This window comes from Euleptes europaea, chromosome 12 (assembly GCF_029931775.1).
Source record: "Euleptes europaea isolate rEulEur1 chromosome 12, rEulEur1.hap1, whole genome shotgun sequence".
In the NCBI taxonomy this organism is placed as follows: Eukaryota; Metazoa; Chordata; class Lepidosauria; order Squamata; family Sphaerodactylidae; genus Euleptes; species Euleptes europaea.
Genome location: NC_079323.1, coordinates 10,865,405 through 10,887,417, shown reverse-complemented (window position 1 = coordinate 10,887,417; position 22,013 = coordinate 10,865,405). Strand labels below are relative to the sequence as shown.

At 45.2% G+C, this 22,013-nt stretch overlaps 2 protein-coding genes across 2 annotated transcripts in view; one reads left to right on the top strand and one right to left on the bottom strand.

Moving 5' to 3' along the window:
* Nucleotides 1–2,526: 2,526 nt before the first annotated feature.
* On the top strand, nt 2,527–12,553 carry CHORDC1 (cysteine and histidine rich domain containing 1). Its single transcript, XM_056858851.1, is given in 10 exon segments — nt 2,527–2,568; nt 3,228–3,284; nt 4,746–4,906; nt 6,538–6,638; nt 7,306–7,364; nt 7,719–7,789; nt 7,943–8,048; nt 8,988–9,107; nt 10,498–10,560; nt 12,347–12,553. Coding segments are annotated over 10 exon segments (933 nt in total). The 3' UTR covers nt 12,500–12,553.
* An 8,902-nt stretch (nt 12,554–21,455) lies between these two features.
* The window catches only part of LOC130485694 (N-acetylated-alpha-linked acidic dipeptidase 2-like), a 31,749-nt gene continuing 31,191 nt past the window's right edge, over nt 21,456–22,013 (bottom strand). The window contains exon 18 of the mRNA XM_056858933.1: nt 21,456–21,645. Coding sequence (XP_056714911.1) covers nt 21,456–21,645 — 190 coding nt within the window. The remainder of the gene's footprint in view (nt 21,646–22,013) is intronic.

Sequence of the window (22,013 nt, the reverse complement as noted above, 5' to 3'; positions counted from 1 at the left end):
AGCCAGCCAGCCATTCAGTCCTTGAGAGCCAGTGTGGTGTAGTGGTTTAGAGCGGTGGAGTCTGATCTGGAGAACCGGGTTTGATTCCCCTCTCCACATGAGCGGCGCAGGCTAATCTGGTGAACTGGATTTGTTTCCCCACTCCTATACACAAAGCCAGCAGGGTGACCTTGGGTGAGTCACACTCTCTCAGCCCCACTACCTCACAGGGTGTCTGTTGTAGGGAAGGGAAGGTGATTGTAAGCCGGTTTGAGTCTCCCTTGAGCGGTAGAGAAAGTCGGTATAGAAAAACCAACTCTTCTTGATGGTAGAGGGGGCGATGTTTGTGCCCATATCTGAGTTGCAGCTCACCTGAAACTGGTGGAGGAACACTTCTTCCCACTACCTTTCTCCCCCTCCCATCAGCCTTTTTCTACCTCTTTTTCTCACCCCTCCAGGGCTCTATCTTTTTGGTACAGTTTCCTGGGTCTTCCTATGTTAGTAAATAATGAGGGATGCAGTCCCGTGTCGATACCTGAGTCCCCACATGACCCCGATAACATTTCAGGCTTATTCTGGGAACATTGTGCTTTGCTTCAATAAGCTAACAGTGATCTTGAGTTACAAACGACTTCAAGCTATCTTTGGAGATGAGCTTGGGCGCACTGCTCATGGTGCGCGTTGGTAGATGCCCTTTTCTGAAAGTCCTTTTCCAAAATTTTGTTGGGCTGTTGCTTTAATGTAACAGAACAGCTGCTACGCCAAAGGAATTTTCAGGGCCATTCTTTCGCTCAGTACTGTTCTTGTTCATTATCATTGCTATTAATAGAAATATAATGCAACACAGCAGCTGAGACGGAGGACAGCCTAGTTCCCTGACAAGTGTAAAATGTAAATTTAGCCTAGGAAAGCGAGCCAGTCGTTCAGTGGTAGAATATCTGCTTGGCATGTAAGAGGAAGACTCCGGTTCAATCCCTAGCATCTCCAGTTGAAAAGTCAGTTAAGGAGGTGATGTGAATGACCTGCATCTGAGACTTTGGAGAACTGCTGCCAGTCTGAATAGAAGAGTTGGTTTTTATACCCCGCTTTTCTGTACACTTAAGGCGTCTCAGAGCGACTTACAATTGCCTGCCCCCCCTTACAACAGGCACTTTTGTGAGGTAGGTGGGGCTGAGAGAGTTCAGAGAGAACTGTGACTGGCCCAAGGTCACCCAGCAGGCTTCATGTGGAGGAGTGGGAAATCAGACTTGGTTCTCCAGATTAGAGTCCACCGCTCTTAACCACAATACTTGGCCCTCAATAGGCTTTGATAGGCCAGCGGCCTGACTCAATATAAGGAAATGTCTTGTGTATTTGTTCCAGCTATTTCAGTGGCAGAGATTTACACATATGCTTGAATCTCCCAAACAACAAAGACCCAAATGTGGTTAACTGGGGCTTGATCTTATTTGTCCTAACAAAATGGCTGAGTTGTGCCCAGTCATACCCTGTGCCGGAAGCCACAGATGAACCTGGTGCCTTCTGCATGCAAAGCAGATACTCTCCAGGCAGTTTCATGTGACAACAATGGATGCATAATAAGCTAGTGAGGGCAGTGGAACGGCAGAAGCATGGATAGAATGAATGGAAGTATGTGCCTCGGCTTCATTGCCATTGAGAACTGAAGGGTCAAGGAGAAGACCTCATGGAAGAGGGAGGTTTGAAAGGGAAGAAAAAGAAGAGTCGGTTTTTATATGCCAACTTTCTCTACCACTCAAGGAAGAATCAAACCGGCTTACAATCACCTTCCCTTCCCCTCCCCACAACAGACACCCTGTGAGGTAGGTGAGGCTGCGAGAATGTGCCTAGCCCAAAATCACCCAGCTGGCTTCATGTGGAGGAGTGGGGAAACAAACCCTGTTCATCAGATTAGCCTCCGCTGCTCATGTGGAGGAATGGGTAATCAAACCTGGTTCTCCAGATCAGACTCCACCGCTCCAAACCACAGCTCTTAACCACTACACCACACTGACTGAAGAAGAGAGGTGGTGGCACCACAAAAGCTTTGAACTCCTTTAGGTAGAGTTTGCTTGGTGGCACGAGGAGTTGCTATTCCAGAAACGTGAGCACAGAGCTCCCTTTGGCATTCAGAACTGATTGCTTTTGCATCCCAGCCCTGGTTTTTTTTTTCTTGAGAGAACTTGTCACGCAAGCAAGGTTACACCGAGTAGGTAGGTGGAGCTGGGCACAGTTTGTGGCTACCATGTGGTCTACACAGTGAAGGTGAAAGGAGTGAGCTCCTGCCTGCTGCGTGTTTAAGGGTGTCTTTCCAAATAACCTTGGGAAAGTATCTGACGGAATTGAACTTGCGATTCTCCTGAGGAGTCTAAACCGTTTAAATCGAGCTGTTAAATCCAGGGTAACGCTTTTGTCAAGCAGGATTTTTTGGAACAGTAACTTTCATATTTATGCTATTAGTGCAGGAAATAGCATTGCTCCTTCGCTTTCCCAGGATTTACAGAGCATATTACCCCTCCAGCACTAATCAGGTTTTGAAAGGAACCTTTCATGGAGAGTATTGGTGCTGTTTTTGATAACTGCATTCGCTGCGTAAATCCTTTGTGCTGGAGATAGGTTGAGGCATTATGTTCATTCTCTGAGGCTTGGGTTCAGGCCCCCTGGCCTTCAGAAGTGAGGCAGGTGGCCATGAAAGACAGGGCATTCTCAGTGGTGGCTCTCTCTCATTGCAATGCCCTTTGCCTGGCTCAGTCACTGACCATCTTTAGATGCCAAGTTAACACCTCATTTCAGTGGGATTTTAGAGGATAACCGTTCCTTCATTATCTGCACCCCAGATGTGGCCAGGCTTTTCTAGTCTGTCTCGGGTTTTTTAGCGGGGGACAATATATACATTTAAAATGTTTTAAAATTCTGTTGCGTTAGTGATTCTAGCATGCAGCTGACTATTTCTGGCTTTATGAAATACTTGGGTGTTGCCAAACCAGAGTAACTGAGTTACAAAAACTGAGTAAATGGCTAGCCTAAATATAACTTATAAATCAAGAGTGTTGTCTGCTGAGATTTTTAGTTAATAGTTCTATTTCCCCCCCCCTTTCTTTTTAGAGTCATGCACGTATCACCCAGGAGTACCAGTCTTTCACGATGCTCTTAAAGTAGGTGTGCACACATAATTATTTGTGGCTTTTCAGTCGGAATTTAGTTGAAAGTTTTTAATGTGTGTGTGTTTTTTTCTCACCTGCATTTTACAGGGCTGGTCATGTTGTAAGAGGAGAACCACTGACTTCTCAGATTTCTTAAGCATTGTGGTAAGTATTAGTAATGTTATTAGTAGTTATTGCAGCATTCATTTGATCCCTGTTTACCAAATCTGCACAGCTGTTAGAGCTATGGGAACCCTATTTGCATCCAAGCAAGCTATTTTAACACTGACAACCAGATTAAATATGACTTTGAATGTTCAGCAGAATGCACTTTTGGGTATAGTATGAGTGAAACTGAGGTTTACCATGCAGTCATTTTTTTGCTGAAAGAATTCCCTGGCAACTTGAGTGCTGCAGGCAGTGCTGTTCATGAGGGTATTTAGCAGGACTTGAGCAGCAAAAGGGAAGGCAGTGTACAAATGTCAATAAATAAAAAATATTTACGGATCAGTAAATAAAAGTGACTATACCTAGTTAGCAGAAAGACATATTTTAATTTTTACTCCAGTGAATAATGTGCCATTTTGAACGTGTCCAGAAGAGGGCAACCAAGATGTTGAGGGGTCTGGAGACCAAGTCCTATGAGGAAAGGTGGAAGGAGCTGGGTATGTTTAGCCTGGAGAGGAGAAGACTGAGAGGAGATATGATAACCATCTTCAAGTACTTGAAGGGCTGTCATATAGAGGAGGGTGCCGAGTTGTTGCCCCAGAAGGTCAGACCAGAACAATTGGGTTGAAATTAAATCAAAAGAGTTTTCTTCTAGACATTAGGAAGAATTTTCTAACAGAGCGGTTCCTCTGTGGAATAGTTTCCTCGGGAGGTGGTGAGCTCTGTGGTTCCTCTGTGGATAGCTTCATCATGAGATGATGAGCTCTCCTTCCCTGGAGGTTTTTAAGCAGAGGCTAGATGGCCATCTGTCAGCAATGAATAAAGGGTCAGTTTAAATTACTGCTGGCATGGTATTTGGTAACAGAGATCAGAGATGAAGCCTCAGGATTCGCTTTAAAAATTACATTGGTAAAATATTGTCGAAGGCTTTCACGGTCTGAGTTTATCGGTTCTTGTAGGTTATCCGGGCTGTGTGACTGTGGTCTTGGTATTTTCTTTCCTGACGTTTCGGCAGCAGCTGTGGCAGGCATCTTCAGAGGAGTAACACTGAAGGACAGTGTCTCTCAGTGTCAAGTGTGTAGGAAGAGTAATATATAGTCAGAAGGGGGTTAGGTTTCAGCTGAGTCATTGTCCTGCAAAGTATTAACGGTAATGTGCAAATCATTGTCCTGTAAGTATCAAGATAATGTGCTAATGAGGGTGTGGTATGTTAAGTGTGGAACATTGTATCCTGAAGTGATCTGTTAACATGTGGAATCCAAGGCTAATCCGCATGGCTATTGTGGACTGTAGTCTTTGTTAGTCTGGAGGTTTTCAGGACAGGAAGCCAAGCCTTTATTCATTCTTAAACTGTCTTCTTTTCTGTTAAAGTTGTGCTGATGTTTATGAATTTCAATTACATTGGTAAAGACGAACGATGTACAGTTGATGGCTCAAGCATCCGTTTTTCTGCGACAGGGTTGTACAAAGGGCTTCCATAACAGTGAGAAGCCACCTGAGCCGGTCAAGCCTGAAGTTAAAACTACCTCTGAGCGAAAAGAGCTAGCTGACCTGAAACCTAAATTTGAAGAACACATCATTCAGGCACCAAAGCCCGTGGAATCCATTCGGAGGCCCAGGTACCACCCTGAGATGGCGCATTCATGCCTAACATGCTCCCAGTTGATAGCTGTGTTTTTATCCAAGTCGTGTGTGTTTGAAGGTTGATATAGTAGTTTTGGAATTGTAACGTTGCAACTAGAGATATAAAGTTTAAACTATCAAAAAGCATAATCTCACGGAACATTTAGGTGAGCTCCGTGGCGCAGAGTGGTAAGCTGAAGTACTACAGTCAAAGTTCTGCTTTTGAGTTCGATCCCACCAAAAATCGGTTTCAGGTAGCCAGCTCAAAGTTGACACAGCCTTCCATCCTTCCAGGGTCGGTAAAACGAGTACCCAGCTTGCTGGGGGTAAAGTGTAGACAACTGAGGAAGGCAATGGCAAACCATCCCATAAACGCAGTCTGCTTAGGAACTGTCGTGATGTGACTTCACCCCATGGGTCAGTAATGTTTACACAGGGGATTGCCTTTACCTTTAAAAGTTTACTGGCTTGTAGGCTGTCTAGATACGTGCATAGGATTACACTGTCCCACTGAGAAAGGGGCTTTTTTTCCGTGTCTCATGCTGCCAGTCTCTGTCTTGAACTGCAGCACAACAGAGGACCAGAAGGAAAAGCAAAACCATCCCAATTATTTTTGTAGCTTCAAATGAATTTTAATTCTTATGATTACATGGGACAAAATATCTTACGACCCTCCCTAGGATCTTTTATCCCTTCATTTGGAAGCTATCCCCCTCCTCTTTATCACGATGGACATCTTCCTCTAGTTATCAGAAGACTCCGCCCTTGGGAATCATGAATTATGGCACTCTGATATTGCTTAGGTTTATTAAAAAATCAGTGAAGATGTAAACAAGAGAGAGGCCTCATCCTGAAGATCAAACGCATGGCTTTACACTAGTACTCTCTCGAGCTAAAGGATCTCCAGTGGCAGGACTGGTAAGAGACTCGTTTGAGGCTCTGGAGAAGTATTGCCAGTTAGGATTGGGCTACATCATTCATCTTCAACCTTTTCAAGTCTTGGGTGGGGAGGGGTCCTCTTTAATCTAGGGAACCTTTTTAAGTGATACATATCCTTAAAATATCCAGTGTGGTATAGTGGTTAAGAGCGTTGGTTTGGAGTGGTAGACTCTGATCTGGAAAACCGGGTTTGATTCCCTACTCCTCCACATGAGCGGTGGAGGCTAATCTGGTGAACCGGGTTTGTTTCCCCACTCCTCCACATGAAGCCAGCTCGGGCTAGTCACACTCTCTCAGCCCCACCTACCTCACAGGGTGTCTGTTGTGGGGAGGGGAAGGGAAGGTGATTGTAAGCCGGTTTGAGTCTCCCTTAAGTGGTAGATAAAGCCAGCATATAAAAACCAACTCTTCTTCTTTATCTCTTCCATCTTTCACCTTTAAAAAATATTCCGCCCAAGAGAAAGCAAGTGGTGGTTTCCACTGATGTCCGTGCAGATGAAGGTGTGACCCGCTTGTAGGCACTGATGTATCAGTTGAAGACCAGTTCTCTGGGTACAGTAGTGATCTGACTGGCTACTGTCATGCATTCACATGCAGGGTCTCTCATAGAGGCATATCAAAGCTATTTACTGGTTTTGTATTTTAACCTTGCTAACGGAAGTAACACATGCTTCCGTCCTTCCTTCAGCCCAGATGAGCCGATGACTTACTTGCCGTTGAAAGTGTCAGCTTCCTTGAAGCAAGCACTGGACAAGCTGAAACTGTCGTCGGAGAACGAAATTAAAAAAGGTATGTGGTTTGGTAGGATTCCAGGTTTCATTTGAAGGAGAAAGTGTGCTGTGTGCTTGTGCCGGCTTTGCTGAGTTTTAATATCACCGTTATGTTATATAGTTCAGGGCACGGTGCATGGGGCTGTCTCATTCTGATTTGTTTTTCTTGCAGCTAATACAAAAAATATTGCTATGTTGAATCCTGATTTTCCATCAACAAACTGGGACTTTCCTGCCCTCTTTGCTCCCATGGTTATCTACAAAATGCCACTCCTGGGGGATACCGGACCCTGAGGAATTTGGGGGCGGGTGGGAAGAGAGTGGAAATTACCATTTTAGTCTGAATCCAACCTGCTTTCTTGCCTCTTTAGCACCTGTCATGACCTTGTGGGTCAGGAGGTGTTGCCCGAATGTGCACATAGCTTGACCAAAGGAATGTCCTCCGTTTAAGCCTATACACACCTGTGCTCAGGGAAAATATTGTTGGGGCCATATTGTCTGTGTAAGTCTCATAAGGGTGTGCAGATTCTCAGAATAAACTAGACATTGGTTCAAAGATAAGGATTTATTAATAAAAAGAGTAATAGCAAATGGAATTTGCAAATTGAATACAGAGTTTACTATCGGGGGTAGCGAACATGTTTTTGTCTTCTGAGAATGAAACATTCTTTGATGTTCTCTTGCAGAAGAGGATAGTGATGAGATAAAGGTTGGGACTTCGTGTAAAAATGGGGGCTGTACAAAGGTAAGTATTTTAGTTTCGTAAATGCATTATGTCAGCCATGTAAAAAATATGTGACTCCCCACCCCCTTCTTTACTGTGGTTTACAGGCCCTGCTCCCAAAAGTGTTGTTGTCCGATCCCTTATTCATAGCTTACAAAGAGCTACAACATGTACTTCTGCTATTTACACACAACCCTCTTCATAGGTGGATATTGCAGAGCGATGTGAGAATTGGCTGCTAAAGTGCTTCTCTTCTTCCATCCGAAGATGTTCATTTGAGTCCCACAGCGTGAGAGTCGCTGTAATACGCTGTCTTCCAGTTCTGTGGCTAGGAAATGGCTGATTTTTTTGTTGTTGTTCTCATGTTTCCCACAGGCATTTGAAGGACCAGACAGCATGGAAGAAGAGTGCACGTACCACTCAGGTGTGCCTATATTCCACGAAGGGTCAGTATCACATGTCCAGCAACCTGGCTTCCTTAAGTTCTGTATAAATCCTACGTTCTTCTCCAAAATTAGCTTGGTATTACCTGTAGAATGGAAGTCAGGACAAGTGCTGCTATAAACATACAACTTCTTTAAACTTCTTTAAATACACAGGATGAAGTATTGGAGTTGCTGCAAGAGGAAAACATCAGACTTCAATACCTTCTTGGCTCAAGAGGGCTGTACAACAGGAACACATTTATGGGTTAAGAAGGATGCTGTAAGTAATCTGGCTTGTGTTATGGCCCTTGGCTACATTGTCAGGGTTTGAAATGAAAATGAAACTTGGCTCCAGCGTGGTGTAGTGGTTAGGAGCAGTGGACTGATCTGGAGAACCGGGTTCATTCCCCCACTCCTCCACATGAAGCCTGCTGGTTGACCTTGGGCTAGTCAAAGTTCTCCAAATTCTCTCAGCCCCGCCTACCTCTCAGGGTGTCTGTTGTGGAGAGAGAAAGGGAAGGAAATTGTAAGCCGGTTTGATTCTCCTTAAAAGGTAGAGAAAGTCAGCATATAAAAACCAACTCCTTTTTCTTCTTCCTTAACTTTGTTTCTGTTGGCTTCAATTGGACAATGCATCTTTGGCTGTATCTCTTGGGTTTCCACCCAGTTGGGAAGGAATTCTTAAGTGTAGTATGTTTTGCCCAAAGAATCATCCCTGCCATCCTTCGTGTAGGTAGGAGAAAGGGTCTCTGTTTAGAGGCAATTAAAATCTTGCAGTTCCTCCACCAGAAGGCATTTGAACACCCCAAGGAAGGAAAATGCTTAAAAGTTGCGCTCATGCACAGCTAAGCAAAATGAGAACCGAGAAATGCTGTCAGAGAAGGTACCTGGTGAAGGCAGGAAAAGGGAGGTGCCTCCTTCATGCATGAAGGAGATCCAAACAGCATTCCCCTGCTTTGCGATGACTGGTGGTGAAGCCAGATATACAGTCTGCTGGATGGCCAGCCTGCCTGTCCATCAGCTATGTCACCTGCGGCTTTGTTCTCTTCAAATCTTGCATCTGCCAACTTAATGGGTTTCAGCCTATTTTATTACATGAATGCTCCCATGTTCTTTAACTTGATGGTACTCTGGCAGTCCGCCACTTCTGAAAAGTGTAGGCAGGATTTACAAACAGATAGCAGCCAAGGTGTTTGTTTCTTTCCAACTCAATCTGTAGGGGAAAAAGATGGTTTCCTGCAGGCACGACTGGCATCAGACTGGAGGTGAAGTGACCATATCCATATATGCTAAGAACTCAGTCCCTGAACTCAGTCGCGTAGAAGCAAATAGCACATTGGTGAGTTGCTATTGTTGGTTTCCTTCCCATTTTTTTCCTACTTTGAAAATTTCTTGTTGCCTGGCTGATGACTGATCTACATATTAAGGGAAAAGAATGTGGTACCGCTATTATAAAGCAAGGAGAATTAAGAACATAAGAAAGGCCCTGCTGGACCAGACCAAGGCCCATCAAGTCCAGCAGTCTGTTCACACAGTGGCCAACCAGGTGCCTCTAGGAAGCCCCCACACAAGACGACTGCAGCAGCATTATCCTGCCTGTGTTCCACAGCACCTAATATATTAGGCCTGCTCCTCTGATCCTGGAGAGAATAGGTATACATCATGACAAGTATTCATCTTGACTAGTAGTCAGGGGTAGCCGTCTCCATGAACATGTCCACTCCTCAGTTGCTATTTGAACATAGTCCAGCGCTTAAAAAACAACAACCCTCCTCCCTGCTTGTAGAGATCTAGACCAGAGAAGAATTCTAGCCAAGGGCTTTCAACTTGTCATGCCCAGGGCGGGTTTGTGGCTTTTAATTCAGTTCTGCCCCCCCTGGCTCCTGCATGTAGAACACAGTGTGCCACAAGCAGGAAACAGGTCACAGATGGAGCTTGCTAAACACTTTGTTCAGATGACTTTAACCAGTGACCCAAGGAATGGAGCAAACCAAAAGACATTTCAAAGGTAAATGTTTTGTGAAACACAAACCCCCCCCCCCCCCGCATCCTGTCCTTGTTTATGGCAGTTTGCTCTGGGGGGGCAGGGTGCACAATTAATCGCTCTGACCAGTCACAACTGAATGCTAGAAATATAGTGTGTAGTTTTAAAACTAGCTTGAAGGTTTCTGGCTGTTCAGTGATCATGGTAAAGCAAGAGTCCAGTAGCACCTTAAAGACTAACAAAATTTCTGGCAGGGTATGAGCTTTCATGAGTCAACAGCCCACTTCTTCACATGCAGCTAGAATGCGCACATTCCAAAGAAGTGAGCTTTGGTTCACGAAAGCTCATACCCTACCAGAAATCTTGTTAGTTGTTAAGGTGCTACTGGAGTCTTCCTCTTTTCTACTGCTACAGACAGATGGCTGCCCCCGTGATCTGTCTCCATGGCAAAGCTAGTTCATAAACATATTGAGAATTTTAGTCTCTGCAGTTTTTTTGGTTTGTCATTGAGGTTTCGATGCTGCGCCTGAACAGAAGTTCTAAACCCAGGCGAGCTTTAGAACTGCAGCCCTCTGTCAGACTATAGAGTGTGAGCCTGAGCATATTTGCTTCTGAGTAGGTTCAGTTGAATGCAATGAGGCTTCCTAGTGAGCGTGCTTAGGATTACAGCCTTCGTTGGATAAAGAAGCACATGCTAGAATTACAAGTACCGTGTGTTTATTGCATAAATCTTTTCCTCTTGCAGTTAAATATCCATATTGTGTTCGAAGGCAATAAGGAGTTCAATCAGAATCTGAATTTATGGGGCGTAAGTACATGTGCATTTTCATTCAAGAAAAATTCGGATAGTTTTGTAACGTGTTCTAGCCTAGATTTCCCCCCCTTTTTTTAATGGCTTCAAGTGCTTGACATTCATAACTCCTGAAGTGACAGGATTGAGTGAGACAGGAAATTTATCATACCAGAGGCCAGATTACATTACCATGTGTAGAACTGGTATGTCATAGAGCCCCATGGCGCAGAGTGGTAAGCTGCAGTACTGCAGTCAAAAAGCTCTGCTCACAACCTGAGTTCGATCCCGACGGAAGTCGGTTTCAGGTAGCCGGCTCAAGGTTGACTCAGCCTTCCGAGCTCAGTAAAATGAGTATCCCTCTTGCTGGGGTAAAGTGTTGACGACTGGGGAAGGCAGTGGCAAACCACTCCATAAACATAGTCTGCCTAGTAAATGTCAGGATGCCACATCGCCAAGTGGGTCAGTAATGACCCAGTGCTTGCACAGGGGAATACCATTACCTTTTAACTGGTATATCCATTTGTCATGTCGTGATTGTGTAAAAGATGCTCCAGTGCATCTCTGTCACCCTGTTTTGGAGTGTGCTTTTAGCATAATCTCAACACCTTCAATTCTTCTTGTGTGAATTATCATGTACTGCAAGCCCGCGGCATTGGGAGAACAGTCTACTTACTTGGGTGCAGGAAGTATTTTTTTGGCCTCAGGCATTTGGGTGGGGCGCGTGGAGTTAAATCGGCTGCTTCGCAGTCTCCCTATTTCACTTGTCTTCCTTTCCAAAGCATGATATTCTGCTTTTCTTTTTGAGGGCCCTGGGAAGGAGTTCACGATCTGTATAACCAGCAAACATTGAGCAGTTTGATCTCCTGGTACTGTGTACAAGACGGGGGGAGGGGGAGGTTTTCAAACCATGGGGGCCAGCCAGTAGTCTGAACAGGGCTAGTGATTGGCGTGCGTCACACTGATAGAGCTTGCTAAGAGACGCGGATAGGCCTCCCCAGCTTTATATTTGCACATAGCTGCATGGCAGTTATGGTGTAGTGGTTAAGAGCGGTGGTTTGGAGCGGTGGACTCTGATCTGGAGAACTGGATTTGATTCCTCACTCGTCTACATGCACGGCAGACTCTAAGCTGGTGGACCTGGTTGGTTTCCCCACTCCTACACATGAAGCCAGCTGGGTGACCTTGGGCTAGTCACAGCTCTCTTAGAGCTCTCTCAGCACCACCTACCTCACAGGGTGTCTGTTGTGGGGAGGGGAAGGGAAAGAGATTGTAAGCCAGTTTGATTCTTTCCTTAAGTGGTAGAGAAAATCGGCATATAAAAACCAACTCTTCTCCTTCTTCTGATGCATGGTAATTATGGTTTGCGTAGCTTACCTAAGGTGAAGGTCCCCTGTGCAAGCACCGGGTCATTCCTGACCCATGGGGTGATGTCACATCCCGACGTTTACTAGGCAGACTTTTTGTTTACGGGGTGGTTTGCCAGTGCCTTCCCCAGTCATCTTCCCTTTACCCCCAGCAAGCTGGGTACTCATTTGACCGACCTCGGAAGGATGGAAGGCTGAGTCAACCTCGAGCCGGCTATCTGAAACCGACTTCTGTCAAAATCGAACTCAGGTCATGAGCAGAGTTTGGACTGCAGTACTGCAGCTTTCCACTCTGCGCCGCGGGGCTCCTAGCTTACCTAAAGGGGGGGGACCTTAAGTTTGGAAAAAGTGTGTTGAGAATTCCGTTTTTGTGGTGGCTGTCAGACGCGGATATGGAAACGTAGTACTTAAACCGTGATGTTGCTGTTCTCTTCCAGGTGATTGATGTGAAAAGGAGCTACGTAACTATGACCGCTACCAAGATTGAGCTCATTATGAGGAAAGCTGAGCCCATGCTGTGGGCAGGCTTGGAACTCCCAGTGTCCAAATGTCAACAGAAACAATAGCAAGGCATTGCGGAACAAGCTTGAAGTCTGAAAGAGGCCAGCTGATTCCCATAACGAAGTGGTGACTTGCTGTTGAAGTATGATTTTATATAAAAACGTGTGTTTTTTTTTAAAGAAAAGAAAACCATAATAAACCTTGCATTCCGTCTCAGGTGCAGTGCTAGGCTTTTCAAGAGGTGGTGGTTTTATTTCCTTGGCTTGAACTTAAGTCGCACGTTGAGGTTGATGCCGATGGCAATCTTGTGAATCTGTTTGCTGCAGAGGAAGCTTCTGGGTGTTGTAGAAAGTAGTCATTGTGAGAAATCCTGCAGAGGTGGTATTAAAGGCTGCTCCCTGCTGTTTTGAACACAGTTTTCTTGCATTCCCCAAAATTTTTCATTTCAGGTTCTTGTTTCCATAGAAAAACTGGGTCTAGGCTGTACCACTGCAGATAGGGCTCCTACATACCCCCTCCCCCCACCCACAGAAAATGAGATGCTGAGAGGGTATGCTAGCTTTCAGGTTTGGGGGTATTTTGGCATGGCGGAGCATTCAGTTATGCGTGACCTCACCTACTGTCCGAAGCAGTCTAGCCTTGCCATAGTTCAAAGAGTCTGCCATGAAATAGTTTGGAGCTATCTAGCCAGGATAATCATCATGTTTCACCAAACAGCTGGATTCCAGAGCCGCCCAATAATCAGTCCCCCCCATCTTATCCCGGGTGCTTCCTTTTTAGGCTCGATCAGGTGCTGTGAGCACTTGGTTAACTCTCTTCCGACACTGCAAACGGCACTCCCCAAAGGCCAGCCTGGTATAGGTCACAGCCTCCTGTAAGTTTCTTTTGCAAGACCTCTTGAAGTGGCCGAGGAACAAACAGGAGCACGGCAATTTGTAGGACTGAGCGGGAGCAGCTCTGGGAGTGGCAAACAAACACCACTCTGCTGGTTTTCAGAGCGGACACTGCCCATTTAATAACAGTGTGAGCTGTACCTTTTCTGACACAATCTCTGGCTAACTTGTGCCTGGAAATGACTCTTTCCCCCTTTCCTTCCTGCTTTCTTTCTTTTCCCCCTTTCGCTTTCTTTGTACTGTCTTTCCCCCTTTTCGCTTTCTTTTGCTTGCTTGCTTTCCCCCTTTGTTCCACTTTCTTTCTTCCTTTGTTTCATATAAAGGTGTGACAGGTAACTCTGAAACTCAAATACAAACAGAGACAGAAGCAGCTAGTACAAAAATTAACAAAAACTGGAATTAAAGGTAACTTCTTAAGAGAGGGCTTTGGGGGCCGCAAACGTCTTGCCTAGGAGTCTTCAGTGACTGGGCTGCCTCTTATTAGCACTCATCTAATGGGTCTTGTTTCTGAGTGTTTGTACGGACACTGATTCCCTTCAGGCTGGTCCATTTCCTTGGGACCGTATCCTTATGTGTACAGTTTTAGGCACTGTACACACGTAGCAGTAGGAGTTTCTAGAATTCTGGGGTGGCAGAACGGGCTGTACAAACTGCCAGGAAGGTCCTGTTTTTAAAGTTCCCCCAAAACTACCCCCCCCAAAAGGCAGCGGACTAGGACAGAACTCCCTCATGAGCATGTTGTTCTAGATTCCCACTGGGAGAGAATCATTAACATGGAAGAACTCAGGGGAAAAATGTAACCCCTTGTACAGTGAAGCATTGCGATCTGTCCTTCCTCCTCTGCCTTCTGCCGCTTCAGTGCTACTGCGTTCTGCTTTAATGCGTAGCCCAGATCTTAGTTCCTTTGCAGAAGCTTCGTTGAGTTCCTGCCTCTCAACAGCTCCCGACTGCCATACCCTTCAGTTGAAGCAGGAAGGGACCAACCCGGTCTGCCTCCCTTTACTGTGATGTGGCTTTTGGTCAGAGGGGCTCGGTCCAGCAGCTGTGATTAGTGCTTGTTTAGGAAAGGTTCCCCATGCAAAAGCCGTCAGTCGTGTTCCTTCAGAAACCTCGAGTCGGAATGGAAAGGGCTACTTCATCCCGAACATTGATATGGATATGATAGAAATGCCCTGCCTGACATGAAAGCATTTCTTTTATGCTTGTTGGAAATTGTTGGCACGTTCCCTTTAGAGAGTTGGCAGACAAAATGCATATGGTGCTTTTCCTAGTTCTAGCTCAGCACAGGAGATTATTTCAGTCGTTGCCCATTCCTGGCTAGTTCTCGAGCCTCTACTTTCAGTGGGAATCTGAAATTCTGGCTGTCCAAATTCTCCTTGATAGTCAACAGAAAATAAGTATTCCGGACTACATGAAAGCCTTTCCCTAGAATAGCTGTTGGTTGTGTTTGAAAATTCAGGAGTGCCAAAAGTACAAAAGGTGTATAAAAAGTGGCAGCGGGCTTCTTTATCATTTTCAGAAAACCATCGCTGGTTTGGATATGAACGGCAAAGGGAAACTTCAGGCATGTAAGAACCAAGTACTGTGCATAGTAACGGTTTCCTTCTCTGTTTATTAGTCACATTTTAGTAGAATTGGGTGCTGTGACACCAACTTATGCTTCTCTGTCTTCAAAAGAAAAGCCAAAGTTCTGTTGCCTGTAATGTTGAAATAGTTCTAAGAACAACTGGTGGCTCCATCTTGATCGTGGAGCATTCTTAGACGGATGCAAGTTTAGTCAAAGGAAAGACCAAAAGCTGTTGTTCGTTTTTTTGCTCAGTCGCAGAGATGTGAGATTGTACATAAAAGGCACTTAAAAGGAAATTGATTCCTTTTGGAAATATTTTATATTGCATTGTGATGTGTTTGTAAATGGTTCTCGCTACAGGGTACAACTATATACTTACTTCAGTCAGCATTGTCCTTTTCTTCCTAGTCAGGAGCCCCTGTAAATTGCAACTTTTGAAAGGGTTACCCTTTTTTAAACTGCATTCCCCCAGTTGCCTCAGCACTGGCACATTTTGTGTTACCCATAATACTTAGATCCAGTTCACAGGCGCCCATGAATCAGCAACCGGGTAGTCAGAGGCCTCTGAGTGACAGTGGTAGCCACAGTCAGAAATAATAACTGCAAGAACTTGCCAGAGAATCTCTTTTCAGTCATCTTAAGACTCCTACTGCTTGCTCCTACGCTCACCTTTAGCAGCGCCTGGCTTTTAATAGCCGAACGGACCAGTGACGGCACTGGAACTTTTATCTGTCTCTGAACTGGAAAAAAATTGGTTGTTCGTCACAGGGTGAGCAGTATATCGCCGCAGCCAGAGAAACGGAAAGGTGATTTCCATGGGCACCCGTCATTCACCTCTGCACAAATTTGTTTGGCTCGGAAGATCACGTGTATTGTGAGCTGTCAGGGGCTTGGAGCTCTCAGGTTTCCGTAGCCCCAAATCAAGCAGCCAAAAGAATTTCATCGAGCCGCTGATGGCCTGCAGTACATGGTTGGTATTCTGTGTTTGGCTCGGAGAGTCTCAAGTAGAGCAAGCTGGTTGCAGGTAGCGGGTACTTCTCCACAGTAGCTGGAGACACCCTGAGTTCTCTGGCCGTGTTGGTTCACAAGCTGCCGTTTCGGTATGGGGCTTTAACTTTTTTAAAAAAATCAACCATTAATGTACGTAACTTGCATTTGCATGACTTCTTTCCTGGCTCTAATGATCTCTTCCAGCCGACCTAGGTTGCTTACGCATGCCTGCGCACTCCAGTTCATAGTGTGGGGGCCAACCTGTGTTCAGGCTCATTCATTTTGGTTTGAAAGGTTATACAACCAAGTCACCACTTCAGCAGTCAGTACTGTTATATTAGTTGTTTTGCCTTGAAACTGAACAAAAAAAAAATGAATTTTATTGTGTTGTTCTTGGCTTTGAAACATAGCATGTGATTATTTTTTTAAAAAAACTTACAACAGTGGTTATATTGAGTTTTTCCCATACTGCAACTTGGAACTTCATTTGTAAATAGTAATTAAAAAAAATAGGTGTCTGGAACACTAGAGGTTTTTTAATTGTTTCTTTTTCCCAGTGTGGTTTTTTTTCCATGCATGGATGTCAGTTTCTGTTGATAAAGAATTTTTCTTAGAAGTCTCATGCCTACAGACCGTTTTCTAAATTTATGAAATAAATGGTTAACTGTACACTGGTTTTGTTCAATTTCTGATGTCTGCAGCATTTTGTATGGGTGGGGGGGAACTAAGGGAAAAGAACAAGGGTTTTTCTGTGTTTTGTACAATGAAGGGGAAAGCTTTTGTTATGCTAATGAAAACTTTGATTATATAAAACCTGGACCGGTTTCTTACCTACCTACCTTCCATTCATCTATTTATTTTTAGACTTCTATCCTGCCATTTCTCCCAGGTGAAGCTGGGCTCAGAGCAGCTAACTTCAGATAAAAACACAATGAAACACAATAAAAACATACAAAAATTGCCCCAGCTAAAACAAAGCCTACCAGGAAAGATGTCAACCTGTTTCTCCTTTCATGGGTTATATTTGGGGAGAAAAGTCTGTTTCTCAATGGCTACAGACTATATTTATTTATTTAAAACATTTATTAGCCTCCTTTCTCCCTTGCAGAACTTAAGGCAGTTTACAATAAAATATAGTTGTGGCCTATACATTTTCTGACCTTTCCATGCCATACCTAATGTGTATGTCCCAGCCAAACATTTTCCTTTGTTGTTGTTTTTTAGACCTGGACTACTTGGTGGATTCCTATACTAATATAAAATAATACAAACGACACCCTGTTGACAGATTCACATTAAGTACATTGTACATGTGGAGCAAACTTTTTGACACACGTGTAAAGTGCCAGAAATGGCTTGGTGTTGACACTTTAAGGGGTAACCTTAGCTTTGCTACCCTGTGTTTAAAAAAAAAAAATAGCCTGGGCGTTCCTGTTTTTCAGTGACAGTAAGACTCTTCATCTTCAATTAAATTTCTTTGCATCAACTGAAGAAAGATGGTATCGAATGGTATTGTGAGTTCTGGGATCTATTCTAGGGTGCGTACAGTTCATGTGGGATACTGGGCAAGCTCGCTGATTGAACTTGTTAGGAGGAACGCTTAGAAGTATCTGGGTTTTTCTGGGGAAATCTGCTTGTCGGTGGTAGAGTACTAGCCCAAATGGTAGATGAAGTGAAAGGATTGCAAAAGGAAGACAGGGAGACAGAGAAGCTGAATGAATTGCTCATGATGATCTTCAAACTAACCCGGAGCTGCTGTTTTCAGAGAGTGATTCTGAATAATTGGGTCAACTACAAGTAATGAGAGAACCTAGCAAATCAGCAGGTCTGGGTGGCATAGACCTGAGGGTTCTTAAGAAGCTCAAATGTGAAAATGTTGCTAAAACTGTATGTAGTATCTCCAAAATTAGACTCCCTACAGGAATATTGGAATGTACTATCTATAATGCTATATTAAAGGGGGGTCCTGAGAAGTCTAGGCAGTTACATGTGTTCCAGGATCAATTGGCTGGGAACAGCTATTAAAGATAGAGCTAGGCATAGCCATAGCCAGGGGAAGTATCAGTGTGGTTCCCGCAAAAGGAATTGTTTGAGCATATTCAACAAGGATTTGGATAAGGGTGAGTCAGATAGACACTTTTGCCGAGGTCACTCATCAAGGACTTCCAGGTCAACTTGAAACATCATGCTGTAAGAAGATGGGTTTACTCATAGATTAGTAACTCAGTGACAGCAGAGGGTAGGAGTCAGTGGACAGTTCTCAGAAAGAAGAATGGTAAGCGGTGGATTCCACCATAGTTCTGTATTAGAACCAGTAGTATTGAGCTTCTCAAATGGGTGTGAGCGGTGAAGCGGCCAATTCCTCCGATGACTTCCAATTACTCAGGATAGTGACTTGATTGAAGAAGAGTTGGTTTTTTATGCTGACTTCTTGTACCACTTAAGAATCAAACCAGCTTACAATAACCTCCTCTCCCCTCAACAGACACCCTGTGAGGTAGGTGGGGCTGAGAGAGCTCGAAGAGAGCTGTGACTAGCCTAATGCCACCCAGCTGGCTTTGTGTGTAGGAGTGGGGAAACAAATCCAGTTCTCTAGATTAGCCTCCACCGCTCATGTGGAGGAGTGGGGAATCAAACCCGGTTCTCCAGATCAGAGTCTACCACTCCAAACCACCACTCTTAACCACTACACCATTCTGGCTATACTGAGAAGAGTTCCAAGAGGCCATCTTCAAACAGGATCAATGGACAATGAGGCAAATGACATTAGATGTAAAGTGATGCACATTGACACACGAAGCTGCCTTATCCTGAATCAGACCATTGGTCCATCAGCGTCAGTATTGTCTTCTCAGACTGGCAGCAGCTCTCCAGGGTCTCAGGCAGAGGTCTTTCACATCACCTGATCCTTTTAACTGGAGAAGTTGGGAACTGAACCTGGGACCTTAGCAGATGCTCTTGCACTGAGCCACAGCCTGTATCACCAGGGGCAATACAGACCAAAAATCCTAATTTTTGCATTTGCTTTGATGGGGGAACCCTGTTGCGAATACGACTGCTGTATTCATTTAAATTGCTGATGACAGTCCAGGAAAGAAATATTTAGGTACATGGGAGGTGGCTTATTTAAATCTTGACTTTGGTGTGCTTCTGCAGTAAACAAGGGCAAATTCCGCACTAGAGGTTATTAGCTAAGGGTCCGAAAATAAAACAGCGGATATTGTAATGAGATGGCTCCATTTGTAATACCGTGAAGTTCTTTGTTGCCTCCTCTCAGAAAGGATAGTGTAGTGCTGGGAAAGTTGCAGGAAAGGACAGCTAAAATTGCCAGGCAATTAAAACACCTTCCCTGTGAGGAAAGGCTATAATCTGGGGCTTTTCATTTTAGCAAAAAGTTCTGGTTACCACACCTAAAAAAGGACGTCGCAGAGCTTGAGAAGGTGCAGAAAAGAGCAAACAAAATGATCAGGGGACAAGAGCAGCTGCCTTATGAGGAGCAGTTAAAACGCTTAGGGCTGTTTAGCTTGGAAAGAAGGCAGTTAAGGGGAGACATGAAAGAGGTCTATAAAATTATGCATGGAATGGAGAAAGTGGACAGGGAGAAGCTTTCCCCCCTCTCTCATAATACCAGAATGCAGGGTCACCTGGTGAAGCTGGAAGGTGAGAGATTCAAAACAGACAAAAGGAAGTGTTTTTTCACACAACCCATAGTTAAATTGTGGAACTCCCTGCCCCGGGATATGGTGATGGCTGCCAACTTGGAAGGTTTGAAGAGGGGAATGGACATGTTGATGGAGGAGAGTGCTATTCATGGATACTAGTCACGATGCATACCTATTCTCTCCAGGATCAGAGGAGAATGCCTATTATATCAGGTGCTGTGGAACACAGGCAGGACAATGCTGCTGCAGTCGTCTTGCTTGTGGGCTTCCTAGAGGCACCTGGTTGGTCACTGTGTGAACAGACTGCTAGACTTGATGGACCTTGGTCTGATCTAGCATGGCTTTTCTTATGACTGAGGTGTAAATTGGCATGGTCTAAAGCAGCGGTTCCCAAACGTTTTGAGTCATGGAGCACTTTTTCAGGAGAGAAATTAGTCACGGAGCACTAGTTTTCACCTAGCACCTATATACTAAACCGAACGGCAGTAGTATTTTCCTTTCCAGTCTCTTCACGGAGCACTAGGAGATGTTTCGCGAAGCACCGAGCACTGGTCTAAAGAAAGGTGATACAGTGATACAGAGAACTTCTTCCACTCTCAGAGTGCTAGAATACAGGGACTGAAATTGACGGGCAGCTGATCAAAGGCAGGCAAATAAATGCACTTCATGCAGTGAATAATCAAATTGTGGAATTCACCACCGGGGGATCTGCGGCCACTAACTTAGACAAGCTTTAAAAGGTGATTAGACACACTGCAGGGTGGGAGATGTCCGCCCATGGCTATTAGCCCTGAGGCAAAATGGAATCGCAGCGGGGGACAATGTCTTTTTGAGCGTTGGGGCGGGCCATTCCCCGTTTGCAATCACGCTGCAATTCAGCCGTGGAGGTCTCCCTTTCCGATTTCAATGCCACCTCGTGTCGATGTCTCACAGGTGTAGCCACTCAGCTGCGGAACGGGGGTGGGAGAAACAGTCACGGTTCTTAGGAATTTATTCCATAATAGCCTAGCTGTGGGAGCTGGTTTCGTTCCTCTATAGGGCTGCCAGCGGGTTTTGTAGATTAGAGGTGGACGTTATGACCTTTGGAGGGAAGGGCGGCGGGTGGGGGGAGATGAAAACCTAGGAATATGACGAGGAACAAATTGACACCTGGCTGGGCTTCTGAGTAGAAAAAGAAACTTTTCTATGGCAGGTTAAACCATCACAGGGGAAACCCTGCTGCGAACGGGACTGCAGTGTGCATTTGAACTGCCGACAGCGGCACTGTTTGGTTCGAAATGTGTTTACCACTCTGCGCCATGGGGCTCTGGGCTTCATGTGGAGGAATGGAGAAACCAGCCTCTTCTCCAGATTAGAGTCCACCACTCTTAATCACTACACCACGCTGAAAAGTGGGGTACACAAACCAACTCTTTAACTCTTCTTCTTCATATACAATCGAGTTCCTATCTCCGTGTGTCCAAAATGGATTCCAAGAGAAGAACAGGCTTTCCTCTTAAGAGCTCGGGTCACAGTAAGGAATCGTGAAAATCCCAGAAGCCCTGTTTGTAGAGTCCACCCCAAATGCAACATGTGGCAGAACAGCGTTTGGGAAGAAGGAGACGTGTTGCTTCCTTTCAGGGGATGGGGGTCTCTGCTCAATTCAAGGCCACAAGGCAAGCCCAAGGTTGGAAGAGGCAGGTCTGAACTCCATCCCTGGGTCTGCCCAAGTTAAGGGCATCAATTAAGGACAGGAGGGCTTGGGGGACAATTAGGGGACGCACTGGGTCTTCCCATCCTGGTTTTGCCTGCCATGTGCTTTTAACTTCTTGAAAAGTCCAAGGGAACTGTTGTCATGATGCAGCTGCTGGATCTGTGGGGACGGTCAATTTCCCTGGCTTCCCTTGGCCACGCCGCAAGCATCTCTGTTGATCACCCCTGTGGAGGAGACCATCTATACCACAGCTATCAGGGTCCCTGCGGCAGCCTGCACCGTGAAGGCCGCAATGGAGATTTGCCTCTTGACTTCCTGCCACGCTTTCCGCTGATCCTTCTTGCTCGTGATGTCGAACATGGCGTCGTAGATCCCAGGGAAGGAGACGCCGGCGTACTTGTTATGACTACTCGGTGCGAAAATAACATGTCTATGAAAAGAAAAAGGAGGCAGAAGGCTTAATGGAAGGCAAAATAGAACAAGCGGTGACTGTGTTTATGGCATGCCTCTGTAGAATAAGCTTCCCAAGGATCTCCAATTTCTGGTTAATAAAAAAAAATCCAAGTTTCTAGTCCTTGTGCCCTCACCTGGATAGCCCAAGCTAGCCCAGTCTCATCAGATCTTGGAAGCTATGCAGAGTTGGCCCTGGTTAATACTTGGATGGAAGACCACCAAGGAAGTCCAGAGTTGCTACGCAGAGGAGGCAATGGCAAACCACCTCTGAACACATTGGATCAGAGACTGTGCTGTGACCCGCAAGAGTCCACCGCTCTTAACCACTACACCACATTGGCTCAT